This window comes from Acomys russatus, chromosome 28, assembly GCF_903995435.1.
Source record: "Acomys russatus chromosome 28, mAcoRus1.1, whole genome shotgun sequence".
NCBI lineage: Eukaryota > Metazoa > Chordata > Mammalia > Rodentia > Muridae > Acomys > Acomys russatus.
In genome coordinates, this window is record NC_067164.1 from 1,566,629 (window position 1) to 1,590,548 (window position 23,920).

At 44.6% G+C, this 23,920-nt stretch overlaps 1 protein-coding gene across 2 annotated transcripts; it reads right to left on the reverse strand.

The window, feature by feature from the left end:
* Window positions 1-567: 567 nt before the first annotated feature.
* On the reverse strand, window positions 568-23,555 carry Lrrc66 (leucine rich repeat containing 66). 2 transcript variants are annotated; one of them, XM_051170722.1, is made up of 4 exons: window positions 23,039-23,555; window positions 10,396-10,565; window positions 3,901-4,090; window positions 568-2,374 (listed from the first exon to the last, which is right to left on the reverse strand). In XM_051170722.1, the coding sequence occupies exons 1-4, from the start codon at window positions 23,481-23,483 to the stop codon at window positions 573-575; spliced, it is 2,607 nt and encodes an 868-aa protein (XP_051026679.1). In that variant the 5' UTR covers window positions 23,484-23,555; the 3' UTR covers window positions 568-572. The 2 variants fall into 2 exon arrangements, 1 of the variants encoding a protein (XP_051026679.1); XR_007833343.1 differs by lacking the exon at window positions 10,396-10,565 and having other exon boundaries at window positions 2,252-2,377; window positions 23,039-23,184.
* Between the last annotated feature and the right edge of the window lie 365 nt (window positions 23,556-23,920).

Consider the following 23,920-nt stretch of genomic DNA (forward strand, 5'->3'; position numbering starts at 1 on the left):
GACCCATTTTGAGGGGGAGATGAGTATCAGATATCCTGCATATGAGATATTTTATTATGATTCATAACACTAGCAAAATTACAGTGATGAAGTACCAATGAAATAATTTTATGGATTTGAAGCTATGCAGATGTAGAAAACGAAAAAGATGTCAAGACTTAAAAACTGTCAATGGGTTTAGTGAATTGACATTGTGATACTGTTGACTAAAAAAGTGAATTTTGAGCTCATAATTGTGAAGAAAAATTATGACTTTTAGGCTCCCAGATGACCATGCAGATTTGGGCAAATGCAGTTGAGGACTTGACCCTGGAATCTGCCTGGGACACTGGGTCTCATGCAGATCTGAGTTGATTGATGGAGCAATAGGCTCCACATTTGCCAGAGCATTCTGTCACCCACCGCACAAAAGATGTTTCAGTCTCATGTCTGTTTCCCGCCTCTGCCTCCCAAGTGCTGAGATGATAGTATGTGCCACAGTGGTGCCCAGTTTATACTATGTATTTAGTGCTGTGGATTGAAGCCAGGGCTTTGTGCATGGTGCAAACTCTCCACAAACCAAAGGTTGGGATTTACCAATGTTTACTTCCCATGGGTGCCTGCTCCTCAGGGTCTGAGGGATTGTCATCACAGTGTGGTGGTGATGGTGAGCTATCAACACTCGGGAACTCCAGGTCTCTAAGGGAACAGTGCCAGTCTACTGCCTCACACTGGGGCCCTATGTCACCACCAAATGTGCCTTGGATCTCATGATGTGATATCTTATGGCCTGGGACTTGGGGCCAGGTTGATATATTCTCAGGGTCAGTGGCATTAAAGTCCCTTTCCAGATGGGCCTCATACAAACAAGAGTCTGGACTAGATGCGAGAGGGTTTCCAAGGTGAGTTTCTCGTTTCTCTAGAGTCCTCTCTGAGGTGATGCCCTCAACACTTTCTGCTGATGTCTCATTGTCTTTGTTTTCTCCCAAGTTCCTGCTGGGGAGGGTCTGGCTGGCCCCACCACTCTCGACAGATGCCTGTTCTTCAGTCAAGCCCCTTGAGTCATCAGAACCCTCAGAACTAAGCGTAAACAAAGAACCCTCGTCGGAATCAGACTCATAGTTGGTCTCCAAGTCGTAATAAGGGTCAACAGGAGCATCTCTCTGCACAGACTCTTCAGTAGTAGGAGTGGCATGAGGGCCGCTGCCCCATCTTGGCATAAGGGAGGGCAGGTCTACACCTCTTGGGTCATGATACAGTTCATCACTGTAGACATCTGAAAGTCTATTCTCCGCGTTGGCTTCCCGGAAGCTGGCCTGCCGTACGACCAGCTCCCTAATGGAACTGCTCACCCGCCTTTCCTCAGAAGATTCCACCTGTGAGCCCATAGCTCCCAAAGATTCAGGGCAGCCCATCTCCCTATTCTCCCTAGTCCCTTGGGTGTTTGTATGTGCTGGACTTTTGCAGAAGGAAACTGCAATGTCTCTTGACCGTGACCCATCCAATTCATCCCACTCATTGTTGATGGGACTGGGCAAAGTTCCCGGAGGGTAAGCAGTGGAAGATCCATCCATCACCTTGTCAAGGTGATGGGCCTCGTCATATTCCTGGGCCACCATTTCATAATGCGATTCTTCGAGAACACCACAGTGATCCTGCACTGTTGAGTTTAGCTTGTCAGTATCCATGTCTTGAAGTCCATGGAGCACAGTGTGGGCTGCGTGGCCATTTGGAAACACGTTGCCATCGCTACTTCTTGTCCCAGTGATGTCCTCACACTGCATTGGGCTCTGCTGACTACTGAGGTCCATTTTGTTGCTTCCCAGCATCCTTTCTGATATGACAGCACCATGTGGGATTGGCTCTCTCAGCCAGGAAGGGTTCTGGCTCTCATCAAGGTCTGGGTGGTGGGAAGTTTGGTGAAGATCTGTCGCCTGGTCCTGCACACGTTGGGCAAATTCAATGTCATCATAGAAGCCCTCATTTGAATAGCCATTATCCAATCCAGGCTTTTTGTTCAGGCATCTTTGTTGCCACAATCTGTCAATATAGGGCCTTGCAAAAGCCCCCAAGAAGAAAGCCACCACAAACGTGATGAACACTGACAGGCAGATGGCCAGAGCAAGGTCTGGGGGATTGTCATCCTTTCTGTCAGTGGCATGTTCATCCTGCGAGTCTCTGAGTTCTACGGAGGGTTGAGGCCATATCTCCTTGAGATCACCAAAGCCAACTCGCGCCTCCTTTCCCAGAATAGCAAGGTGTGTGTCCATTCTTTCCTGGGGCCTCTCTGCTCTGCTCTGGGTCAGGCTGTTCAATTCACTCAGGGAAGTGTGAGGAAGGTGTGTATCTCTGGAAATTCGGATCTGAGGAGTCTCCAAATATGGCTTCTCATTCCCTGCTAGAGAGAGATTGAAAAACACGCTGACTAGAGGTTGGAAAAAGATGCCAGGCTTTCAGAAGCTCTGTGTACCTTCCTCAATCTTTATCTAGCCATATTTTCAGGCATGTATCAAGTGAAGAGTGATCTTATTCATTCATGCGTGCATTCACTTATTCATTCATTCATTCATTCCTGTTCAATACCCACAGGTGCATATGCTCTGCATTTTTGTAAGACTGTGAGACATAGGCCTGTTATTCATAGGCTGAGAAGGTTATATTTCTGAGGCCTCTTGCCTGACTGATGCCCACAGGAGAAAGAAGCCATAGGGAATGGCTGACACATGGTTTCTCCTTCCTCCATACCCTCAACTACTTTGAATTTGCTAGAACATTCTATTAATCCTCTATTGCATCTGTCCTATTTGCTGTAGACTTGTAGTATTATTTTATTCTCCTGTTCTGGTAAAGCAGTAAAACACCCAACTTTCTCTTCTGCCCTGCACACTCAGAGGCAGTCCTGGCTGGTTACTTTCCTCTATGCTTCATGAAGATGTTTCCTAAGCTTGGTAGCCGTGGCCACGACTCTGTTTTCATGGCAGACCCATGGTCAGAGCCCAGGTCTCTTATGCTAAATCTTGTTTTCAGGATAGCTAGTGCAGCAGGTCCCAGCTGTCCCACCTCAGTAGCACAATCAGCCTGTGGGGAAGGATGAGGGTCGGAGCAAACGAAGCTTTACTTTGGAAATCTGTGTGCATGTTTCCTGCACAAGAGAGGGGCACACTGTAGAGGGCAGCGGGCATTTTGGATAATGTCTCAGGCTTTAGAGCCTTTTCTTTAACCAACCATCAGGAACTGGGATGATCTTTTGATATTTTGGGAGATTCCAGGCAAACTTCTTTGTTCTGTGCGTATGCTTCTTTGACCATGTGAAGAAAACTGTCAGAAGCCAAGGAAAACGGTGAAGTGCCAGGGATTTTCCTGTGACCCAGCCCAAGGCTGACTGGGGTGGTGTGGTTTTGAAAGAAAATGGCCTCCATATGCTCATTGGGAATGGCACAACTAGGGGGTGTGGCCTTGCTGAAGTAGGTGTGGCCTTGTCAGCGTGGGCGTGGCCTCATTGGAGATGTGTATCTCTGGGTGAAGCCTTTGAGGTCTCAGACACTCAAGCCAGGGCCAATGTGGCTCTCTCTTCCTGCTGCCTACTGATCCAGATGTAGAGCTCTCAGCTCCTTCTCCAGCACAATGTCTGTCTGCACTCTGCCATGCTTCCCACCAAAATAAGAGACTAAAATCTGAACTGTAACCCAGCTCCAGTGAAATGTTTTCCTTTGTAAGAGTTGTGTGGTCATGGTGTCTCTTCACAGCAATAGAATAATGACAAAGACTAAGGTAGGGACCAGTATGTCACTACTTTTAAAGAGACTCCCTTCTTAATATGCATTTTCTAGGTCATTGAAACCATTTCAGGAGAGAGAGAGAGAGAGAGAGAGAGAGACAGACAGACAGACAGACAGACACGGGGAGGGGCAGCTCATTTACCTACAGACATGTTGCAGATGGCATTCCACTTTTCCCTCCAGGATGTAGAGGTGACATTTTGGAAGCTGGCATTGCTCTCCCCACACTGCCACTGGTTTTCAGTCAAGTCAAGTTCCAGGTGTGGGAATTCTAGAGCAATGGTCACAATTGGTTCAAGGGTGGTCAGTGCGTTGCTTCTGAGGTCTACCACCTGCTTAAAAAGAAACAATGTGGGTCAGTCTTTGCACAAAGACAAAGAAATACTTCTATCTCCATCAAAGCAACAAATTGAGGCCTGACAGAAAAGTCCATGAACACTGGCCTTGAATCCCTGCTCTGTTCACAGAGATTTAAGCCTGTGTGTCTTGGCAAGTGTTTGTTTTCTGTGAGCCCACCTCCCAGAGTTGCTGCACAGGTTAGATGCCTGTAAAAGCTTTTCAGACATTTCATCTTCTTTGTTTCTTATGAGTTATAACCCATGGTAAAAACCCAGAACCTCATGCTATTGTCATTCAGAATTGGATTCAGGTCTATGATTTCTCAAAATATGATCATCTTGGATATAGCAAAGGATTGTGAGTGATGAGGCCATGGAGCCTGGGAGAACTACCTCAGATAGTAGTACGGTTCTTTGAGCATTTGTGGCTGGCTGTTCAGGATCTGCAAGGTGACTCACCTCTTCTGTGTAGTTAGAAATGCATAGAGAACCCAGAGGACAGAAATGATTCTGTGGCCCAAATAATAGGCCAGAGTGTGCTGAAGCTGCACCCAGCAGTGCCTGAGAGACAGTACTGAAGTTATGTTAGGGGTGACTGTGGCTACTGCTGTGCTGGTATACTGTGTAGCAGGCACTATGTTGGTATATACATATACATATATATGTATATATATATATATTATTCTCCCACAACTTCCAGAATATATTATATTAATTATATTATATTATATGGAATATGTTATATTCCATATAATATTCTCCCAACAACTTCCAGAGTTCTCCTTTCATAAAGGAAGTAGCTCGGCTAAGCAACACACAGTATCCCACATAGAACATCATTGGTATAGGGATCTGGAACAGAACAGGCACTCCACAAAGAATGGAAAGTATAAATCTAGTATGGTTGTACATACCAGAACTTAGGAGGTAGAGGTAGGAGGATCAGAAGATAAAGGTTAGATAAAAGTCTAAGTTTGAAACCATCCTGACCTACAGAAGACTCTTTCTCAAGCAAACAACAACAACAAATGGAAATGCTGAAGAATTAAATGACAGAGTTGCAACGTTTTCTGCCCTCTTAGCTGTGTGTCTTCACTTCAACACACAACCTCTCTGATCTACCACATTAATGTAAAGATGCCATTTGGAGACTATTAGGTGGTGACAACAGAACAGAAAACCAGGAAACAGAAAATCTCATCTTTGATTTAACAAAAGAGGAGATATGTGGATAAGGTTGCATAGTGCCAAGGTCAACAATTTCTCTCCTGCCCACCAACAGTGGCCCCACCCCCCAAAAAATCACCATATAATCCAGGCTGGCTTTGAACTCATGCCAATCCTCTTTCCTCAGCCCTTGGCCAAGGCCAAATTTTAAATAAACATCTTAGATTACACAAAATCTTAAACTGAGGAAAGTCCAGCAACTAAACTTCACAACAAACAAACATGACTAGAAATAGATTTGTGGTTTTTCATGAACTTAATGGGGGTGATTTTCCTATCTTGAGCAGCTATACAATCTTGATTCTCAGGGAAGGCTCCTGAAAGTAGGAGCAGAAGGTCAGGACCAGGAGAGAAAGCACTTTGCTTTGGCCTGGTGCTACGCAGGGTCAAAGCTTCTCCCATGGGTGCCCTGTGTCAGCGTCATATAGAGGCCTCTCCCATGGGTGCCCTGTGTCAGCATCATGCGGAGGCTTCTCCCATGGATGCCCTGTGTCAGCATCACACGGAGGCTTCTCCCATGGGTGCCCTGTGTCAGCATCACACGGAAGTCTCTCCCATGGGTGCCCTGTGTCAGTGTCACATGGAGTCACCATGCTTTCTGAGCAGACATTTTCTTTTTAGTGTATTTTTTGCACCTTAGCATTTTTAAAATCACAAATCATAGAACTGAAGGCCAGTATGGAGGAAAGAAAATGAACGAAATAATTCAAGAAGAATAATTTCTAGGAAAAGATGAAAACAGAATTGTAACCTAGCAAAAGAGACCCCCATCCTGTGGCCTTTGAAAGGTACATATATTCTGGGAAGACTGGGAGACCGGCAATGTATTGCAGCACAAATCACCATATGTAAGAAGAACAAGATAAGATTAAGAAAAGAAAAGCTAATTTGAAATGTCAGTGAAACTTATTTCATGCCGTTTAAGTATGGTGATGGATTTATGTTTTAAAAGTCTATTTGGCTTCTGGGAAGATACCTCCACGGGAAGACAAACACAATAGTGCAGATGTGAAATTCATCTTCAGTGCGCGGTGGGGGTTGGGGGCGGGGAGCCAGCCACTGTGATGTTCAGCTTCCTGGTACCAGCCTCATCATGGTCCACAGCCGGACCACACAGAAGGGAACGCGGAGCAGAGACTGTATGAGTTTCCCATTTCTGGTGAGGTGAGAATTACGGCCATATTCCAAACATGCCCAGAGCTCACATATAGCTTGTCTATTTTCTTTTTTAACCCTTGACCTTCTAAGACTCATAAAGTACAATAAAATGCACAGGAGAGGAACACACAGGACAAATTTCATATACAGACATACCCGTTACCCATAATCCAGTAGGCATTGGTTAAGGCTCCTTCACAACTTGCCAGTATCTTGCCAGTGAAGTGGGGAGCACAGCCAAGTGAATTGGGGAGCATGGCCAAGTGAAGTGGGCTCTTCTGATCTAATAACTGCCGTGGCAGACAGACTTCAAGGTGGTCCCCTATGGCCCTACCGACTGGTATTCAGGCCCTTAAGCAATTTCTCCCCTCCAGTATAAGTGGAACATGCGATTCCGTTTCTAGCCAATGGGATGCCGCTTTCATGGTGGCATTCCGTGAAATTGAGATGCTTTTCTTATGCAGGGCAGAGAATGCTAGAGAGACTGCTACCTCCCAAACAAGATGCCACGTCCTGGAGAGCCTGGTGGAGAGGGCTGCTAGATAGCTGTTCTCTTCTGTGAGGCTTTCAGGTGACACTCCAGCCACCACACCAATGTAGTCAGTCTCTCAAATGACCATGAGATGGATCCGCTGCACCCCCTCCTCCCCCACCCAGCTAAGCTGTGTCTGAATTCCTGCACCCACAGACATTGCGAGGTGATATATGTGTGTGGTTTTAAGCTACAAATCAGGGGTGGTCAGGATACAGCCACTCAGGAGATCACCCATTATCCATCCCTTTGTGTATTCAAAAGGTGTTTTAAAATGCACCCAGCTCAGCACCAGACAATGGAATGAGATATGATGTGTGCTCTCTAAGACCGTGATTCCCATTTGGTGCTAATGGAGAGGGGGCTAAGCATGGCCAACTAGCCATGGCCCAACCCTGCTGGCACCAGTGCACTGAGGAGGCAGGCGGCCATCTTGAAGGCTTCCGAAAAGAGAGACTACAGGACACCTCCTCAAGGAAGTGACATTCAACCAAAGCTGGAAGGACTCATCGCCCTAGTTCTTTCGGGTAAAGAGGAGGAGCAAGTAGGAGGAGAGGAGACCCAAACTGCAAACAGGCAGGACAGTGATGCACAAAGGGACAGTGGCTGTGGGAACCCATGCCAAATTCTGCCATGTCAGAAATCCTGTGCTTAGAGCCAGGCGTGGTGGCGCATGCCTTTAATCCCAGCACTCGGGAGGCAGAGGCAGGCGAATCGCTGTAGGTTCAAGGCCAGCCTGGACTACAAAGTGAGTCCAGGACAGTCAAGGCTACACAGAGAAACGCTGTCTCGAAAAAAAAGAAAAAAAAAAGAAAAGGAAAAAGAAAAAAGAAATTCTGTGCTTAGGCTGTATGCTGCGACCTTCGAGTTGCCGACCTTTACCTCACCAAGAGGTTTTGTGTTCTAGGCTATCCTTGGACTATTTACCTTTGAAAGAAGTAGGGAAGTCCCAACTTGGAACCACCCAGAGGATCAAGGAAGTTCTTACAGGGAACTACTCAGAGATCTAGAAAGTTCTACAGGGAGCAATTCAGGCTATTGTATTCTTGCCCGGAGCCTAGGATGAGCGAGATTAGAATAGATCCTATTGACCTTGCTCTCTATATATTCTTACTAGTCAGACATTAAAGTGAATCTTGATCAGAAATGTCCTGACTTGATTCGTTATTTCTCGTGTCTCTGTACCCTACTTTCAATCCCCACTCCCTCTTTCAGGTGAACCCTGATTCGATTTTTCCCCGCAGGCTGGGACCCGACAAGTGGCTTGACATTGAAATGAGACTGGAGAGGCTGGCAGGGGTCAGGCCAGCAAGAGGAGTGACACAGTTACATTGTATACTAGAGGAGAGCTTATGTCACCCCCGGTAGTGACCTAAGCGCTTCATACCCAGTTAAGCCTCCCAGGCTCTCGGGGAACCGTTATACAGACGCGGGAGAGTAAGGTGCAGAGACGCGGTAATCTGATGAGGTTGAAAGTGGTGGAGTGTAGGCTGGGTTCCAGGCAGTGAGCTCCGCCCCTCATCACCGCTTCCTCAGTCTCCCTTCCACAGGGAGGCTCAGGGTTTGGGAAGGAGAGGCAGAGGCTTATCTTTAATAGCACTTTATGTAATCCTGTGAAAGTGCCTGTGGTCCCTGTCCAGGCTGCCTGACATGACAGTCATTAGCCACGTGTGGCCACAGAGCATTAAAAGACGGAGACATAAAACACACAATAGAAACTGAAGGCTTTGTTTGGAAAATGGAATGTTAACTATCACCCTAATAATTTTATATTAAATATAGATGTAAAAGATACGGTATTGGGTTAAATAGTGTACTTTATTGAAGGTGAACTCCTCCCCTTTTAAAAAGGATTCACATTTTATTATTTTAAATTATGTGTAAGCATGTGCACGAGTGCAGGTGTCCACAGAAGCTCTGGCCTCTGAGCTAGAGTTACAGGTGGTTGTGAGTCACCTGATGCCGGTGCTGGGGATTGAACGCCTGTCCTCTGGAGGAGTGGTACAATGCTCTTAACTGCTGAGCCATCTCTCCAGCCCCTCATTTTCATTTTTAAAGTCTGGCCACTGGAGGAAAAAGGTGTGTGTGTGTGTGTGTGTGTGTGTGTGTGTGTGTGTGTGTGTGTGTGTGTGTTGGAGTCTGTGAAGAGTCTCTCAGCTTCACTGGCAGCCCCTCTGCTGTGTCTGAAGGCCACTGACAGGTGCCATCACACTGTCCTCATGGTGCCGGACAGAGTGGGGGGAGGGCAGGTGGCGATGGAGAAGAGTGTAAGAACAGGACTCCGGGTTTCTCAGTCTCAACACAATGAGGGAGGCAATTTGCAAGGCTCACAGCTCTGAACTGTGACACAGTTGCCCCACTATGAATGACCCTGGGTGTTTAGAATAAGATGTGGCATACGGCAGGTGACACACATATGTGAACTGTTGTTTTTACTGCCCATGTCTGCTTTGGACATGAGAGCTACAGGGTCCTGCCCAGCAGCAGCCGTTATGGTCCCGAGCTGATGACATCTCAGCCTTTGGCCACAGGGGCTGAGAAAGACCTCCCAAATGATCCAGTTCGTGCAAGAGTCCTGGCACCTCTCCCTGAACTTGCAGTCTAGGTAGGTGGCATGGTTTATTTGTTTGAAGACAATGTCTCATTCTGTAACCCTGGCTGGTCTGGAACTCCCTGTATAGACCAGGCTGGCTTCAAACTCCTACCCCCACAACCCCTGCCTCTGAGACAGGGTTTCTCTGTGTAGCCTTGGCTGTCCTAGAACTCACTTTGTGGACCAGGCTGGCCTCGAACTCGCAGAGATCCACCTGCCTCTGCCTCTCTGAGTGCTGGGATTAAAGGCGTGTGCCATCACCACCCAGCTGGCTTCAAACTCTTAAATACCACATTTACTTTTTTTGCCAGCTAGAAAATAGAAACTTGGAGTTGAATTAATTTGATTTGGATAAATAATATGCCAATTTCTTGTTTGTTTGTTTGTTTGTTTAGACAGTGTCTCTTCCCCACCAGCTGGCCTTGAGCCTGACATGTAGCTGCGAATGACCTTGAATTTAGTGATTCTATTTCCACTCCCTACCCCCGGAACACAGCTTTAGGCTGGAGACTGAACCTAGGGCTTGTGGCATCTAAGCGGGCACTTTATCAATGCAGCCATATCCAGTCTAATAGGCGAATTCTATCGAGTTCATATCAACCACTGTGGCCTTTAATTTGTGAGCAATAGACTTACTTCAGTTGTTTTAGGATGTCTTACATAGACTCACACACTTTGATAACAGCCAGTGCCCCTGCACACAGAGGCACGCCTAAAAGGAAACAACCCTCCAATCTAGCTGGCCACAAGTCTGTATATTTAAGACAGTTGTAAGAAAGATTTTAGAACCTGTAATTTTTTGAGCCCGTTGAAGGCTTCTGGGTGAATTGAGCATATCTTGTTGCTCTTTAAATAGATGCTCTCCAGCTGCAGGCAGCCATGGAAATCAGACAGCCCAATGTGAACTAGACCGTTGAACGACAGATCCAGACTCTGCAATGACTTTAGCTTCCACAGTCCTGTGAAAAGGAAAAGCAAATTAAAACCTAAACTGGTGCTATTTGCTGCTGCGTAGTGTGTGGTGGAGAACAGGAGATATTAATGGCTCTCGAGTGGGAACTTGTCAGAGTGTATTAACACTGTGGAAAAAATGAGTGGTCTTTAGAGAGACTAGAGCCAATTAGCATGTGAACTTATCGAACAGGAAGGTAAAAATAAAATCAAAGCAGTATACAATAATAATCACAATGTTCTTGGTGGCATGCACAGGCAAACGCATGTAGGTATATATTCTGAGTGGGCAGAAATAAGGAGGTGAATGAAATTACTAAGTCATTACAGTTTGGTTTAGGATGGCTGAGGGAGGGGAAGATGGTTGTGGAGGAAGCTTTCTTTCAACTTCAGGTACAGTGGTTCCTTCAAATGAGCATGTGCTATTTTTATCACACATTAACTTATTAATTTATATATCTATTGTGTGTATGTGTATGTCACAGTGCATGTGAGGGGGGTAGAGGATAACTTTCAGGAGTCATTCTTGCCTTCCACAATTGGGGCCCCAGGATTTGAACTCAGATCGTCAGGCTTGGCTGCAGGCACTTTTTTTTTAAACCAGCTAAACTGTCTCACTAATCTAGTATGCGTTCTCTTTAAATTAAAGAACCAATTTTTAAAAATCTAACCATGATTAAGTGAGGTGATGAACAAATAAATGTTTGTTAATTTGATCAGCTGTGAGTAAAACTGAATGATAGCCCTACAACAGCACAGGAAAAAGTTATCCTGAGCCTTCATTATTCATTAGATAAATGAATTCTTTCTGTTTTAAGTTTTTATTATTCAGTTTTTAAAGCAATTTTAAAATAAAAGGTTCTCATTGTGTTTATTCATTCTATATGGTCCTGTATTACACAAATTGTGCAAGTGTGTCCTGTATGTTGAGTGTATCTAGTCCCATCTCTCTCCTTTGTTCTGCTGGGTTGTTCTGGTTCTACTTTCATGTCACACATATACACATCTTTATTTTTAGCCATATCCATTCTCATAACTAAAATGTTAAGTATTCTTGGATTTTTTTTTTTTTTTTAAGGTAAAGAGATGACAGATAGATTTTACTTCCCAGGCCAAGAATCAGATGGGGTTTTAGCCTCTGCCTTTGTGTTTCACTTTGTTCTGGGACATATGCAATAGAACCTGTTGGCACCGAGAAGGCAGAAGGAGAGCGAGGTGCCAGTCACAGCAGGCTTGCAGACTTGGTTCCCAGATGGGTCTCCCAGGGAGGCGCTTGCTATGTCACGTTTTCTTCAGCACTGTTCTCAAATGTGGGCTTGAGTCTTTAAGTTCCGTGTAGGAGACTAAGTTAGCTCAGTTCCAGGAGGGTTTATTTCTTGCCTACTGTCTGCAAGGTATTGTGGACAAGACTGATTATGGAAAGAGAGGGTGACATTACTGAAATGGCTATACCACGTAGAATGCCCTGGACCCTTGAGTAGCAAAGATTAAGCAAAAGAACTCTAAAGCAATGAATCAATCAAAAGATTATGGTGGAGGCTCTTGGTGCTGATGACAAACCCTTACCCTGGAAGCTCAGAGTGGCAGACGAGAAGACACATAGACAAGAGCATTGCTTGTTAGGCAAAGTGGTTCGTTGTGCACAGCACCCCTCTGCACAACTGGCAATTTATCTGTCTACCAAAGGATCGCATCTTTGCCGAACAGAATGTTGTGAACTCTTGTGGTGCTTGGGACGTAGTGTTTGGCCTACACAGAGATCTGAAATCATCAAGCCGACATTAAGGAGTTGTCAATACAGAAATCTGCATCTCTGGTTTCTCTGAAAAGATGAGAAATTCCAACTGGTGTAGGACATTTGGGTGGAGCTGGATGAAGGCTGCCTGCTTTAGATGGGGGCATGGGCATGTAGAAAGCTATTTTATATTTGAACTCATACACATGTGATCACAAACACACACACACACACACACACACACACACATGCACACACACAAACAAGAGATGGGGGGAGAGAGGGAAGGAGGGAAGGAAGGAGAAGAGAGACTGGGGTGGGGGGGGGGGAGGAGAAACTGGTCAAGCAAACTATATTTCAAAAGCAATGAGACAGAGCCAAAGCTAGCACACGTGTGTGTAAAATCAATGAGAGAGAGCCAAAGCTAGCACACATGTGTGTGAAATACTCCCACGTTGCTGTGTAAAGTCCCGTGTACTGCCCCACTGTCCCGGCGCTCCAGCGTACCTTCTCCTAACTCTTCCCAGTTCTCCCCTCAACTGTTTCTCTGCCCTGTCACTAGTGCCAGGAGGCATCCAAATGGGGGCTTGCGAGGAAGGCCAGTTGAACCTCTAGATTTGCACACAACCTCTAAAGAAAATACATCTCTCTGTGCAGCGGATATCCTTCAGGCTTAAATGTGCAAACACATGGGACTAGGAGGGGCATATAAGACAGCATTGGGAAAAACACTACAGTTTTCCTACGTTTGCCTCATACTTGCCTGGCCTATTTAGAAATGTGAATTCATGAGTCCTAAAATATCCCAATGTTTAATTGAGTTGGGTAAGTTTCTGGGGAACACAGAGGACGGGGAGCACACACTAGCTTTGACGGGCAGGGAAACAGCTGTTTAATTGTGCACTCTTTTCTTCTTTTTTGTTTTTTTGAGACAGGGTTTCTCCATGTAACATTGGCTGTCCTGAGTGCTGGGATTGAAGGTATGAGACATCACCACCACCTGGCTAACCGTGCACTCTTTATGCTTGAAGCACTTCACAAACCTTTCATTTTTAATGTTCACGAAGTCAAGGGGCCTTCTTGCCATTTACAAACAAAACACCAAGGCAAGACCTTTCTCAGGGACAGGGCAGAAGGAGCTGGGTCAAAACCCAGGCCTCATAACCACTCGTTACCTGTACCTGCCTCAAAAGTAAACTAAACAACAAAACATACATGAGCAGATACGGAAAGAACTCGAGTGTAAAAAAGGGGACAAGCAGGCAGGATTCTCTAAGAACTTACTTGGTGTCTTAGTGTTCTATTGCTGTGAAGAGACACCATGACCACAGCAACTCTTAGAAAAGAAAGCATTTATTGAAGGCAGCATGCAAGCAGTATAGTGCCGGAGAAATAGCTGAGAGCCCTACATCCAGATGTGCAAGCAGAGGAAGAGACTCTGGATCTGCTGTGGGCTTTGGAACCCTCCAAGTCCAATCCCATTGACAAACTTCCTCCAACCTTCTAATCCTTTAAAATAGTGCCACTCTCTGGAGACCAAAGATTCAAATACATGAGACTATGAGGGCCATTCTTAGTCAACCCGCCACATTCTACTCCCTGGTCCCTCTAGGATGATAGCCATACCACAGTGCAAAACTACATTCAGTACAACTTCAAAATCCCCACAGTCTATCGCAGCCTCAATACTGTTTACAATTCTGAAGTTCAAAGTCTCGTTGAGACTCATGGCAATCTCTTAACTGTAACCCCTGTAAAATCAAAATTTTAAAAAGCAGATCACATACTTGCAACATACATTGGCACAGGATATACATTATCACTCCAAAAGTGAGGATAGGCTATAACATAATGAGGAAATACTAGGCCAAAGCAAAACCTAAAACCAGCTAGGGAAATTCCAAATTCTGCATCTCCGGGTCTGATGGCAAACACTCCTCCCATCTCCGACTCCTTTCATCTTTGTTGACTGTGGTACACTCTTCTATCTCTTGGGCTGCCTTCACTCCTTGTTAGCAGCTCTCCTTGGCAGGCATCCTATGACTCTGGCATCTCCAATATCTTGGGGTCTCCAATGAAATCAAGGCTTTGTTTTCACAGCTTCACATGTCTTCTTGTGGCCTCCACACAGGGTCATCTCTGACACACGCCTGGCTTCAGCAGCTTCCCTTAGCCACAGAGGGAGATTCCACAATCCCTTTCTTATATCCTTGACTCCTAAAGCCAGAACCATGTGGCCAAAGCTGACAAGTTCTGCGGCTTGCTGGGGATGGAACTTGGCCCCCTTGCTCATTACATCTGCAGCAGGTTTCTGTTGTTGATGGTTTTCTTTACTGCTTAAATTGTTCTTGAATTCCTTTCACGTGTTGGAAGCTTATCTGGGTGGAGTCTTGCCCTGAGGACACCACTCTCTTTACTCCATTTAGCATAAGGCTTTTCTTTAAACTTTTTATCTCCTTGAGCAGTTGATTTAGCTCCATTACACTTCCTGGTGGTCTTTCCCGCCCCCAAACTTTACATTTTGCATTTCTCCTCATCCCACAAGCTCTTTTTTCAATGTAGAGCTGCATAAGCATGACCATTAGTAATTCTATGACACAGTCAGTACTAGGCTGTCTTGAAATCTTTTCTGCCAATGCCTTTAATCCAAAATGATCCAGTTTATCCCAAGGCATGTCATAGCAATACCCTAGGTCTGGTACCAACTTCTGTCTTTTTTATTATTTTGTGTGTATGGATGTTTTGCTTGTATTAATGTTTTGTATGTATGTATATATGTACGTATGTATGTATGTATGTATGTATGTATGTGTGCATTGTGTGCATTCCTGATGCCTGTGGAAGTCAGAAGGTGTTAGGTCTCCTGAGACTGCAGTTACAGATGGTTACAAACTGCTATGTGGGTGCTGAGAATTGGACTTGGGTCCTCTGAGAGAGCAACAAGTGGTCTTAACCAATGAGCCATTACTCTAGTCCTGGATGGATCATTATATATATATCAATTGGATCAAGCTTTTTGATTAGACTATCACTTCAGCTAGATTATTACTGATTGCCTGTCTTCTTGATTTATTGATGAGGGATTATTGCAGGTTATTATTATTTTTAAAGAATTAGCTTCCTTATCATTATGTAGCATTTTTCTTTAGCCTGATAATTTTTCTTGTTCTGACATCTTTGTCTGGAATTAATATAACTTCTCTGTGCTGGGAGGTACCTCAGTGGATAAAGTATTTACTGTGAATGCATGGGGACCTGAGTTCAGGTCCTCAGCACTCTCATAAAAGCTAAACATGAGAGTACATCTGTAACCTCAACGCTGAGGAGGCAGAGACAAGGGAGGGGGTCCAGGAGCTCACTGACCAGCTGGTCCAGCCAAAATGGTAGCTCTAGGTTATGTGAGAGACCGTGACTCAAAAAATAAGGTGGAGGGCTGGAGAGATGGCTCAGTGGGTAAAGTATTTGTTGCATAAGCATGCAGACCAGCGTTTGGCTCTCACATAAAAGAAGCTGGACACGGAAGATTGGCCACCTGTAAACTTAGCAACTGGGAGGTAGAGAGAGAATCTCTGGAGTAGGCTGGTTAGCTACATTAGTCAAAACAGCTAACCCCAGGTTCAGTGGGTAGCCCTACCTTAATGGAAGGTGGAGAGTATTCAAGGAAGTCACTTGTCTGAGACAGAAACTAAACAGAAATAATGAAACTAATTGGTGTTGTAAATCAAATGGACTTAACAGATATCTACAGAACATTTCATCCAAGCATGAAATAATATACCTTCTTCTCAGCAACTCATGGAACCTTCTCCAAAATTGACCATATAGTCAGTCACAAAGAAAATCTCAACAGGTACACCAAGATCTAAATAACCTCTTGAATCTTATTAGACCATGATGGATTAAAGCTGAATTTTGGCAAAAACAGAAACAACAGAAAGCCCATACTCTTATGGAAACTGAACAACTCTCTACTCAATGGCCATTGGGTCAAGGAAGAAAGAAAGAAAGAAATTAAAGACTTTCTGGAATTCAGTGAAAATGAAGGCACAACATACCAAAACTTATGAGACACAATGAAAGCAGAGCTAAGAGGAAAGTTTATAGCATTAAGTGCCTTCAAAAAGAATTTGGAGAGATCTTACACTAGTGACTTAACAGCACACCTGAAAGCTTTAGAACAAAAAGAAGTAAACACACCCAAAAGGAGTAGACTGAAGGAAATAAACTGAGGGCTGAAATCAATAAAATAGAAATAAAAAGAACAATACAAAGAATCAACAAAACCAAAAGTTGGTTCTTTGAGAAACTCAACAAGATAGACAAACCCTTAGCCAAACTAAAAGGTAGAGAGAGAATATCCAAATCAAAAATGAAAAGGGGCTATAACAACAGACACCTAGGAAATCCAAAGAATCAAGTCTTAGTTCAAAAACCTGAACTCTACAAAATTGGAAAATGTGAACAAAATGGATGAATTTCTAGATAGATATCACTTACAAAGTTAAATAAAGATCAGGGAAACTATTTAAATAGTCCTATACCCCACAAAACAAAAATTAAAACAAACAACAGCCCAAGACCAGATGGTTTTAGTGCTGACTTCTACCAGGCTTTCAAAGAAGTGCTAATACCAACACTCCTCAAACTATTTTACAAACTAGAAACAGAAGGAACATTGCCAAGCTCTTTCTATGAGACCACAGTCACCCTGATACCTAAACCACACACAGACTCAACAAAGAAAGATTATTTCAAACCAATTTCCTTTATGAACTTGATGTAAAAATACTCAATAACATTCTTGCAAACTGAATCCAAGAGCACATCAAAGATAGCATCTACCATGATCAAGTAGGCTTCATCCCAGGGATTCAGGGATGGTTCAATCTACAAATATCTATCAATACAACCCACCATATAAACAAAGTGAAAGAAAAAAGCCACATGGTCATCTCATTAGATGTTGAAAAAGCCTTTGACAAAATCCAATATCTATTCATGTTAAAAGTATTGGAGAGATCTGAGATACAAGGCACATACCTAAACACAATAAAGGCTATATAAAGCAAGACTATAGCTACCATCAAATTAAAAACAGAGAAACTTAAAGCAATTCCACTAAAATCAGGGACAAGTCAAGACTCCTCATTTTCTCCATATCTATATCAACTTAGTACTTGAAGTTCTAGTTAGAGCAATGAGGCAACTAAAGGAGATCAAGGGAATACAAATTGGAAAAGAAGTCAAAGTATCACTATTCTGGAAGTCTTGTGGAAGAGTGGGAGGAAGGATAGAGGGAGGCAGAAGGGTCAAGGACACCACAAGAAGACCTACAGAATAAACTAACTTGGGCCCATGGGGGCTCACAGAGACTGAACCAATAACCAAAGAGCATGCATGGGCTGGACCTAGACCCCTACACTTATGTAACAGATGTGCAACCTGTCAATATGTGGGTCACCTGACAATGGGAGCAGGGGCTGTCTCTGTTGCCTGCCTTTCGTTGCCTTCCCCCTAGCTGCAGTGCCTTGTCAGGTCCCAATGGGAGAGGATATATTTAGCTTTCCTGTGACCTGAGATGGCAGAGTGGGTTGGTACCCTTGGGGGGATGTCTCCCATTCTCTGAAAAGAAGGAGAGGGAGGAATGGGGGAGGGGCATGAGGGTGGTCCTGGAAGGAGAGGAGAGTGGGGGCTGGGATTAGGCTGTAAAGTGATTAAATAAATAAGGGGGAAGTAAAAAAACAAATAAAACATACTTTTTTTTTAAAAACCCTTGACACTGTTAATGATACTCTGCTATGCTTGCAGACAGGAGCCCAGCATAACTGTCATCTGAGAGGCTTCATCCAGCAGCTGATGGAAACACATGCAGAGACCCACAGCCAAACAATAGGCTGAGCTCAGGGAGTTCTGTGGAAGAGTGGGAGAAAGGATAGAGGGAGCTGGAGGGTTCAAGGACACCACGAGAAGACCTACAGAGCCAACTAACCTGGGCCCATGGGGGTTCACAAAGACTGAACCAACAAGCATGTGTAGGTTGGACCTAGACCCCCTACACATATGTTTCCAGACTACATTTCTAAGCAGGGGAAAACATGCTTCATGTTTGAGCTACTGATGATGGGTAGTCAAGTGAACAAAAGTTGTGATGTGCTGGCCAGCACTGGGACATCCCATGGCAGACAGATTCCATGTTTCAAGACAGGAGAACCCAATGTTGAGAGGAAAACTCCCAAGTGACTTTGTGGAAATGGAATTAACTATGGAACTTCATTCTGATGATCACATTGGCTGTGAAGGAATAAAATGCAATCATCCAGTGTTAAAGTGGCCAGAGGCAGTCTTAATATTTCCCAAAAATATTAGGGTCAGTATGTAAAAAAGGCAGAGAGAGGCTGTCTAGCCACCACCTTGGTAAGCGCTGTCTTTGAACTCTGAACTTCTGCACGCCTTCCCAAGTGTGATCATCGAATACCACAGCACACTGCCACTCTGCAGTTATGGCTTCAAAGTCCAAGCGTTAAGAATTGGAGCAGTGTCTGAAATGATCCAGGGGAGACATTTTATGTCGTATGCCATCCCTTATTGCGGTCAAGGTGTGTAAGTGACTCAGAGTCTTGCCCTCTTAGTCTAATGTCATCTATCCATTTTATTTCTTTAGAAAATAATTTTTGAAATCAATGGTTATTTGTATTTCTATAATCCAATAGCAATCCCTGTGGTTAAAAGAATACAAAAAACTCCTTTGTTTAATAAGACTCTGGATTTTTTTTTTTTTTTTTTTTTTTTTTTTTTGGTTTTTCGAGACAGGGTTTCTCTGTGTAGCCTTGGCTGTCCTGGACTCACATTGTAGACCAGGCTGGCCTTGAACTCATAGTGATCCACCTGCCTTTGCCTCCCGAGTGCTGGCATTAAAGGCATGTGCCACCACGTCCAGCAAGACTCCAGATTTTCTTTCTCTCACAATTCTGCTCACTCCTTGCTTTCATTTTTTCGTTTTTCCTGAGACAGGGTGTCTCTGTGTCTCCCGGGACAAAGTGTCTGGAACTCACTTTGTAGACCAGGCTGGCCTTGAACTCACAGAGATCCACCTGCCTCTGCCTCCCAAGTGCTGGAATTACAGGTGTGCGCCACCACACCTGCCTAATTCTGCTCATTTCTAATGCCAGTTATTATTTCACCTCACCTCTTAATTCATTCTTCGGCTTCCTGAAACTTAGTGGGTTCACATGAAGATGCCAGTTGACCTGTCGACCTCAGTAAGGTGTTTGTCCCACTACTCTGTAAAGTACTGAACTACTGCTTGATGAAGGACTTAGAAGCCGATCCCATTGCTTTAAACTTCGAGAATACTGATCGCTGTGGCCTGGGTATGTGTCGCCGTGTGTTACAAGGTTTAGTCCTCTGCTTGGGGACTTTGAAGAAGAAGAGATGCCTACCAGGAGGTCTGAAACCACGGAGGGCACATGATGGGGACTGTTGGACTTGGAATTCTTGCTCTCTCACTACCTGATACCAAGATGTCAGACGTTTCCTCTATCATGTGATCCTGTCATGATGTACAGCTGAAAACAGCTCCCAAAGCAGGACCCAACTGCCATAGACTGACCCCTTCAAAACGAAAACTGTTCTCTCTTTTTTTTTTTTTAAATTTATTTATTATTATGCATACAGTGCTGAAAAGGGCATCAGATCACATTATAGATGGTTGTGAGCTACCATGTGGTTGCTGGGAATTGAACTCATGACCTCTGGAAGAGCAGTCAGTGCTCTTAACTGCTGAGCCATCTCTCCAGCCCAACTTTCCTCTTTTTAAGTTGTTCATCTCCAACTTCCAAAGCTATGTGGAAGGTGAAACCATCATTACGGTTGTATTTGTGTCTGGCTTCTCTTTCGTGTTGCCCAGCACCTGACTAGGGCGTCTCCTCAACAGGAAGCTAATTGGTAACGTCACAGCTGACTCAACACTTGAGATTACCTGACAAGAGATTAGTCAATGTGACATTCTAACTTTATAAAAACAGGCTTTTCTGGGTGTCGTATAAGCAAGCAGTCGCTGTTTAAAAACATAGGCCATGCATTGTAGAGCTGTGTGTGCTACTCGGCTAGTTGCCTGAGTGTTGCCTTCTGGGGTGTTCCTAATTTATTATTGCTCTGTATGAATAAAGCACATTTAAGTAGACACACATGGCTCTCAGCTCATGAATCACAGTGAACTGTGGATCCCGTCCATGGCAATAACTACTTAACGTTTTAAAAGACAGCTTGAGATTTAGAGCTAAGCAAATTAATTATTTGTTTCTAAGTATTATGCTGTTCTCAATTTGTGCCAAGAGAGCAATGAAAACTAATATTTGCACATCACTTTCAGGTTTCCAAACTATCTTTACATCTTTTAATTGCTACCACGTCCTGTGCATGACTTACTGCATTATAGTGACTTATAGTGACATGATCTTTTTCATTGAATATTCTCAATTCAAATAAAGCCTATGGAGCCTTTGATTTATAATGGATTGAATTACCTTTTTTTTTTTTTTTTTTTTTTTTTTTGGCTTTACAAGGGTATGAACACAAGTACTAGTTCACACCTTCAGGATTGTGTTCAGTGTTACATGAAATACCTACCCAACATTTTATCTGAACATGGACTTTGTGTTCCGTGGTCTTCTAGCTGCCAGCTAAGGTAAGTGCGCTGAGAGTGTCTAAGGGAGGCCTGGTAGGTCACGTGCTGGATTAGTTTCTTTTCTGTGGCTGTGATAAAATATCTTGGTGAAACCAACTTAAGGATAAAGGGGTTTGGCTCACAGTTCCAGAGGGCTGGCGCCCATGGTAGCTGGGAAGGTGTGGCCACAGGCAGGGCATGGTGCAGGAGCAGGCAGCTGGCTGATTTCATTGCATCCAGGCTTAGAAACAGAGAATGTTAAGAGGGCCAAAGCCTGCCCCCACAGTGCTACTTCCTCCAGCAAGTTTTTGTTGCTGTTGTATTTTCTTTTCCTTCTAAAGTTTCTGTCCCCTTCCCAAGCAGCGTCATCAGCTAAGAACCAAGTGTTGGGAAGTCACTTACTATTTAAACTCTAGCAGGTGTATTCAAGTGCACTCCTGACCTGTGATGGGTTTATGGTGATTTGGGTCAGGGAGCACCTGCATTTGAACGGTATTATTAGACACACTGTACAGAAGAGTCACAGAAGGAAGGGCAGGTCAGAATTTAGGACCTGCCCCTGCGGCAGCCCTCACCAACTCCTCCCCTCCAAGCTAGCAGTCAAGGTTGCACACCCAGCCTGGCCAGACGCAGAACAGCAATGGGTGCTGCCGGGCGTCCAAACTGGAGCAAACCGGATAGGACAAGCGCGATATCCAATCAGATCCACACACTACGTGGATGTGGGGTGTCCCCATCGTTCCTCTTTTGTCAGCGTCATTTGTTAGCGTTCTAACCCAGTTCCAGATGCAGGAGTTTTGTTTTTCTGTTGTTTCCTCTACGAGTTTACCATCTCCCTTCTCAAAGGCAGAAGTTTAACCTCAGAAGGGAGAAGCCCGCCTCTATACTGGGCCTTTGGCCCTGAAATGAAATCCCATTGGTATCAGCGCCCTGGAGAACACATCTGTCCTCAGGAGGGAGGGCTGGGTTTCTTTTCACTTCTTTTTCACCTGTTCATCCTGTGCCTCCCTGTAGCTCCCCGTTCTCCATTCAGGAGAAAGCAGGCCTGTCTTACTTTTCCTGGCAAAGCTGAGGCTGCCGCTGAGGAGTCCTGACTCTCAGAGGAAGAAATCGCCAGGACTTTTTTTTCAAAGGGCTTTGGAGCACAAGGGGGGAGGGATTTCCTCCAAACTGAAGGACTGGCAAGGGATCTTTCTCTGAGTAGCAGAGGGTAAGGGGCACCTACACACACCCTGGTGCGCTGACAGAACCGACAAATCTACCACAGCTGGGGAACAAGACTTGGGGAGGGCAGAGGGGGGCTACTGCAAGATTGCTGGGTGTACCCCATGCAAACACCCCCCCTGGGGCTCAGAACCAGAAATTGAAGGCAGCGTCTCCAGGGCTTAAGCCGCAGCAAGAAATTCTGATTTTAGTTTCATCCTAGAACATCTAACATACAATTATACAGTATTGGAATACTCCTGGTCTACATTTGGAGGGCAGAAGCATTCCAAGAAAAAAATAAACATGGCAACACGTTTAATTTAAATTATATATTAAAATACCTGTATCCATTATTTCTCTGTGCTTTTCCATGTTAATGAACACACACACACACATACACACTAAAGATATATATATAAATCTTAGGTGTGGTGGCACTCATGTTGAATCCCAGCACTCGGGAGGTAGAGACAGAGGTAGGCAGATCTTTGTTAGCAGCCTAGTCTACACAGGAGTTCCAGGCTAGTCTGAGCTACACATTGAGACCCAATCTCAAAAACCAAACCAAACCAAATCAAACCAAAAAAAAAAAAAAAAAAAAGCCTAAACACTTCAGAGATTATTACCCAGCACTTAGATACAAACTCACACCGCATTACTGAGAATGACGCGAGGGGGCGGGGAGGTTATGCTGCGCGGCGCTTGGGCTGGCAGTGCCGCTTGGAAACACCTTTAGTACATTTGCCTGGTTAAACCACTTTGGTTTTTCAGCCGCTCCCCTGGAACGGAACATAAATACAGAGCTCTTTTGGACATAAAACACCAGTTTCCCCACCTCCTGTTTCTCTGTCTCACCCAGCCTTTGAACAGCTCACCTTTCGGAGTACCACTGAGCTGGTTTCTCTGAAGCAACAGCACCTTTAGACGGGGGAGTCCGGAGGAGAGAGGCAGGGGCAGATCGAGCGAGAGGGAGTGGATGGCATTGTTGCTGAGGTTCAGTAGTTCCACAGCATGTAAAGGCGTGAGAGGGCTGAGGGTCATTTTCGATATGCGGTGGTTACTGAGATCCAGATGTTTCACCTGCCATTCTTTTCTTGTGTGAGATTGGAAGAGGACTTGAAGGGAGTGGAAGCTCATGTCCACGGTGTCTGCTATCCGCGGTGTGGGTCTTGTAGAAGACCAACGGTTTGCCGGAAGATGCCCATCCCGCTGGTGCTCAGAATCGAAAGAAATTCCACTTTTTCTTGATGGGTTTGTTGCTGTTCTCGCAACGCAAAGACCTATGATTATGATAGTAACTCTGACGTAGAGGTCTTTCATAATGCCTGGAAAAGATAAATAAATTGGCTCGTTCAAAATAACATGCAAAAGCAAATAGCAAATAGGAAGCAGAAAATTTAATTTCCAATTTAAGATTTAGAAAACATTCTTAATTATCAACTGAACATGTGTTGTCTTAGAAACTGGGTTTCTAAGGCAGCTACCCAAAAGGTGTAACTGCAGGCTAAAACAACACTTATGTGCATTTTATAGAAAGACCTCCTTTCAGCATTCATAAAATACACATTTTGTGGAGCCTCACCCCTGCCTTTCCAGGGTCCTCCAGCCCGTGGTCTGCTCTCTAGTGAGTCTCCTCCGTCACTAGTCACCAGCACAGGGCAAAGTCCGCTGGGCTTATCTAGGACACCGTCATGTGGTTTATGACACGCACATTAAAGCGGGCACCTGTCCTAGGAATATAAAGTGCACCTCACAGA

Excerpts from the sequence above, each read along its gene's own strand:
- Lrrc66 (XM_051170722.1), bottom strand. The coding sequence starts at position 23,483 with ATGAAAGACCTCTACGTCAGAGTTACTATCATAATCATAGGTCTTTGC. Across the intron at positions 10,566-23,038 it reads GCTCAGTGGTACTCCGAAAG|GACTGTGGAAGCTAAAGTCA; the intron begins GTGAGCTGTTCA and ends TCCTTTTCACAG. Across the intron at positions 2,375-3,900 it reads CATCTGCAACATGTCTGTAG|GGAATGAGAAGCCATATTTG; the intron begins GTAAATGAGCTG and ends TCTCTCTAGCAG.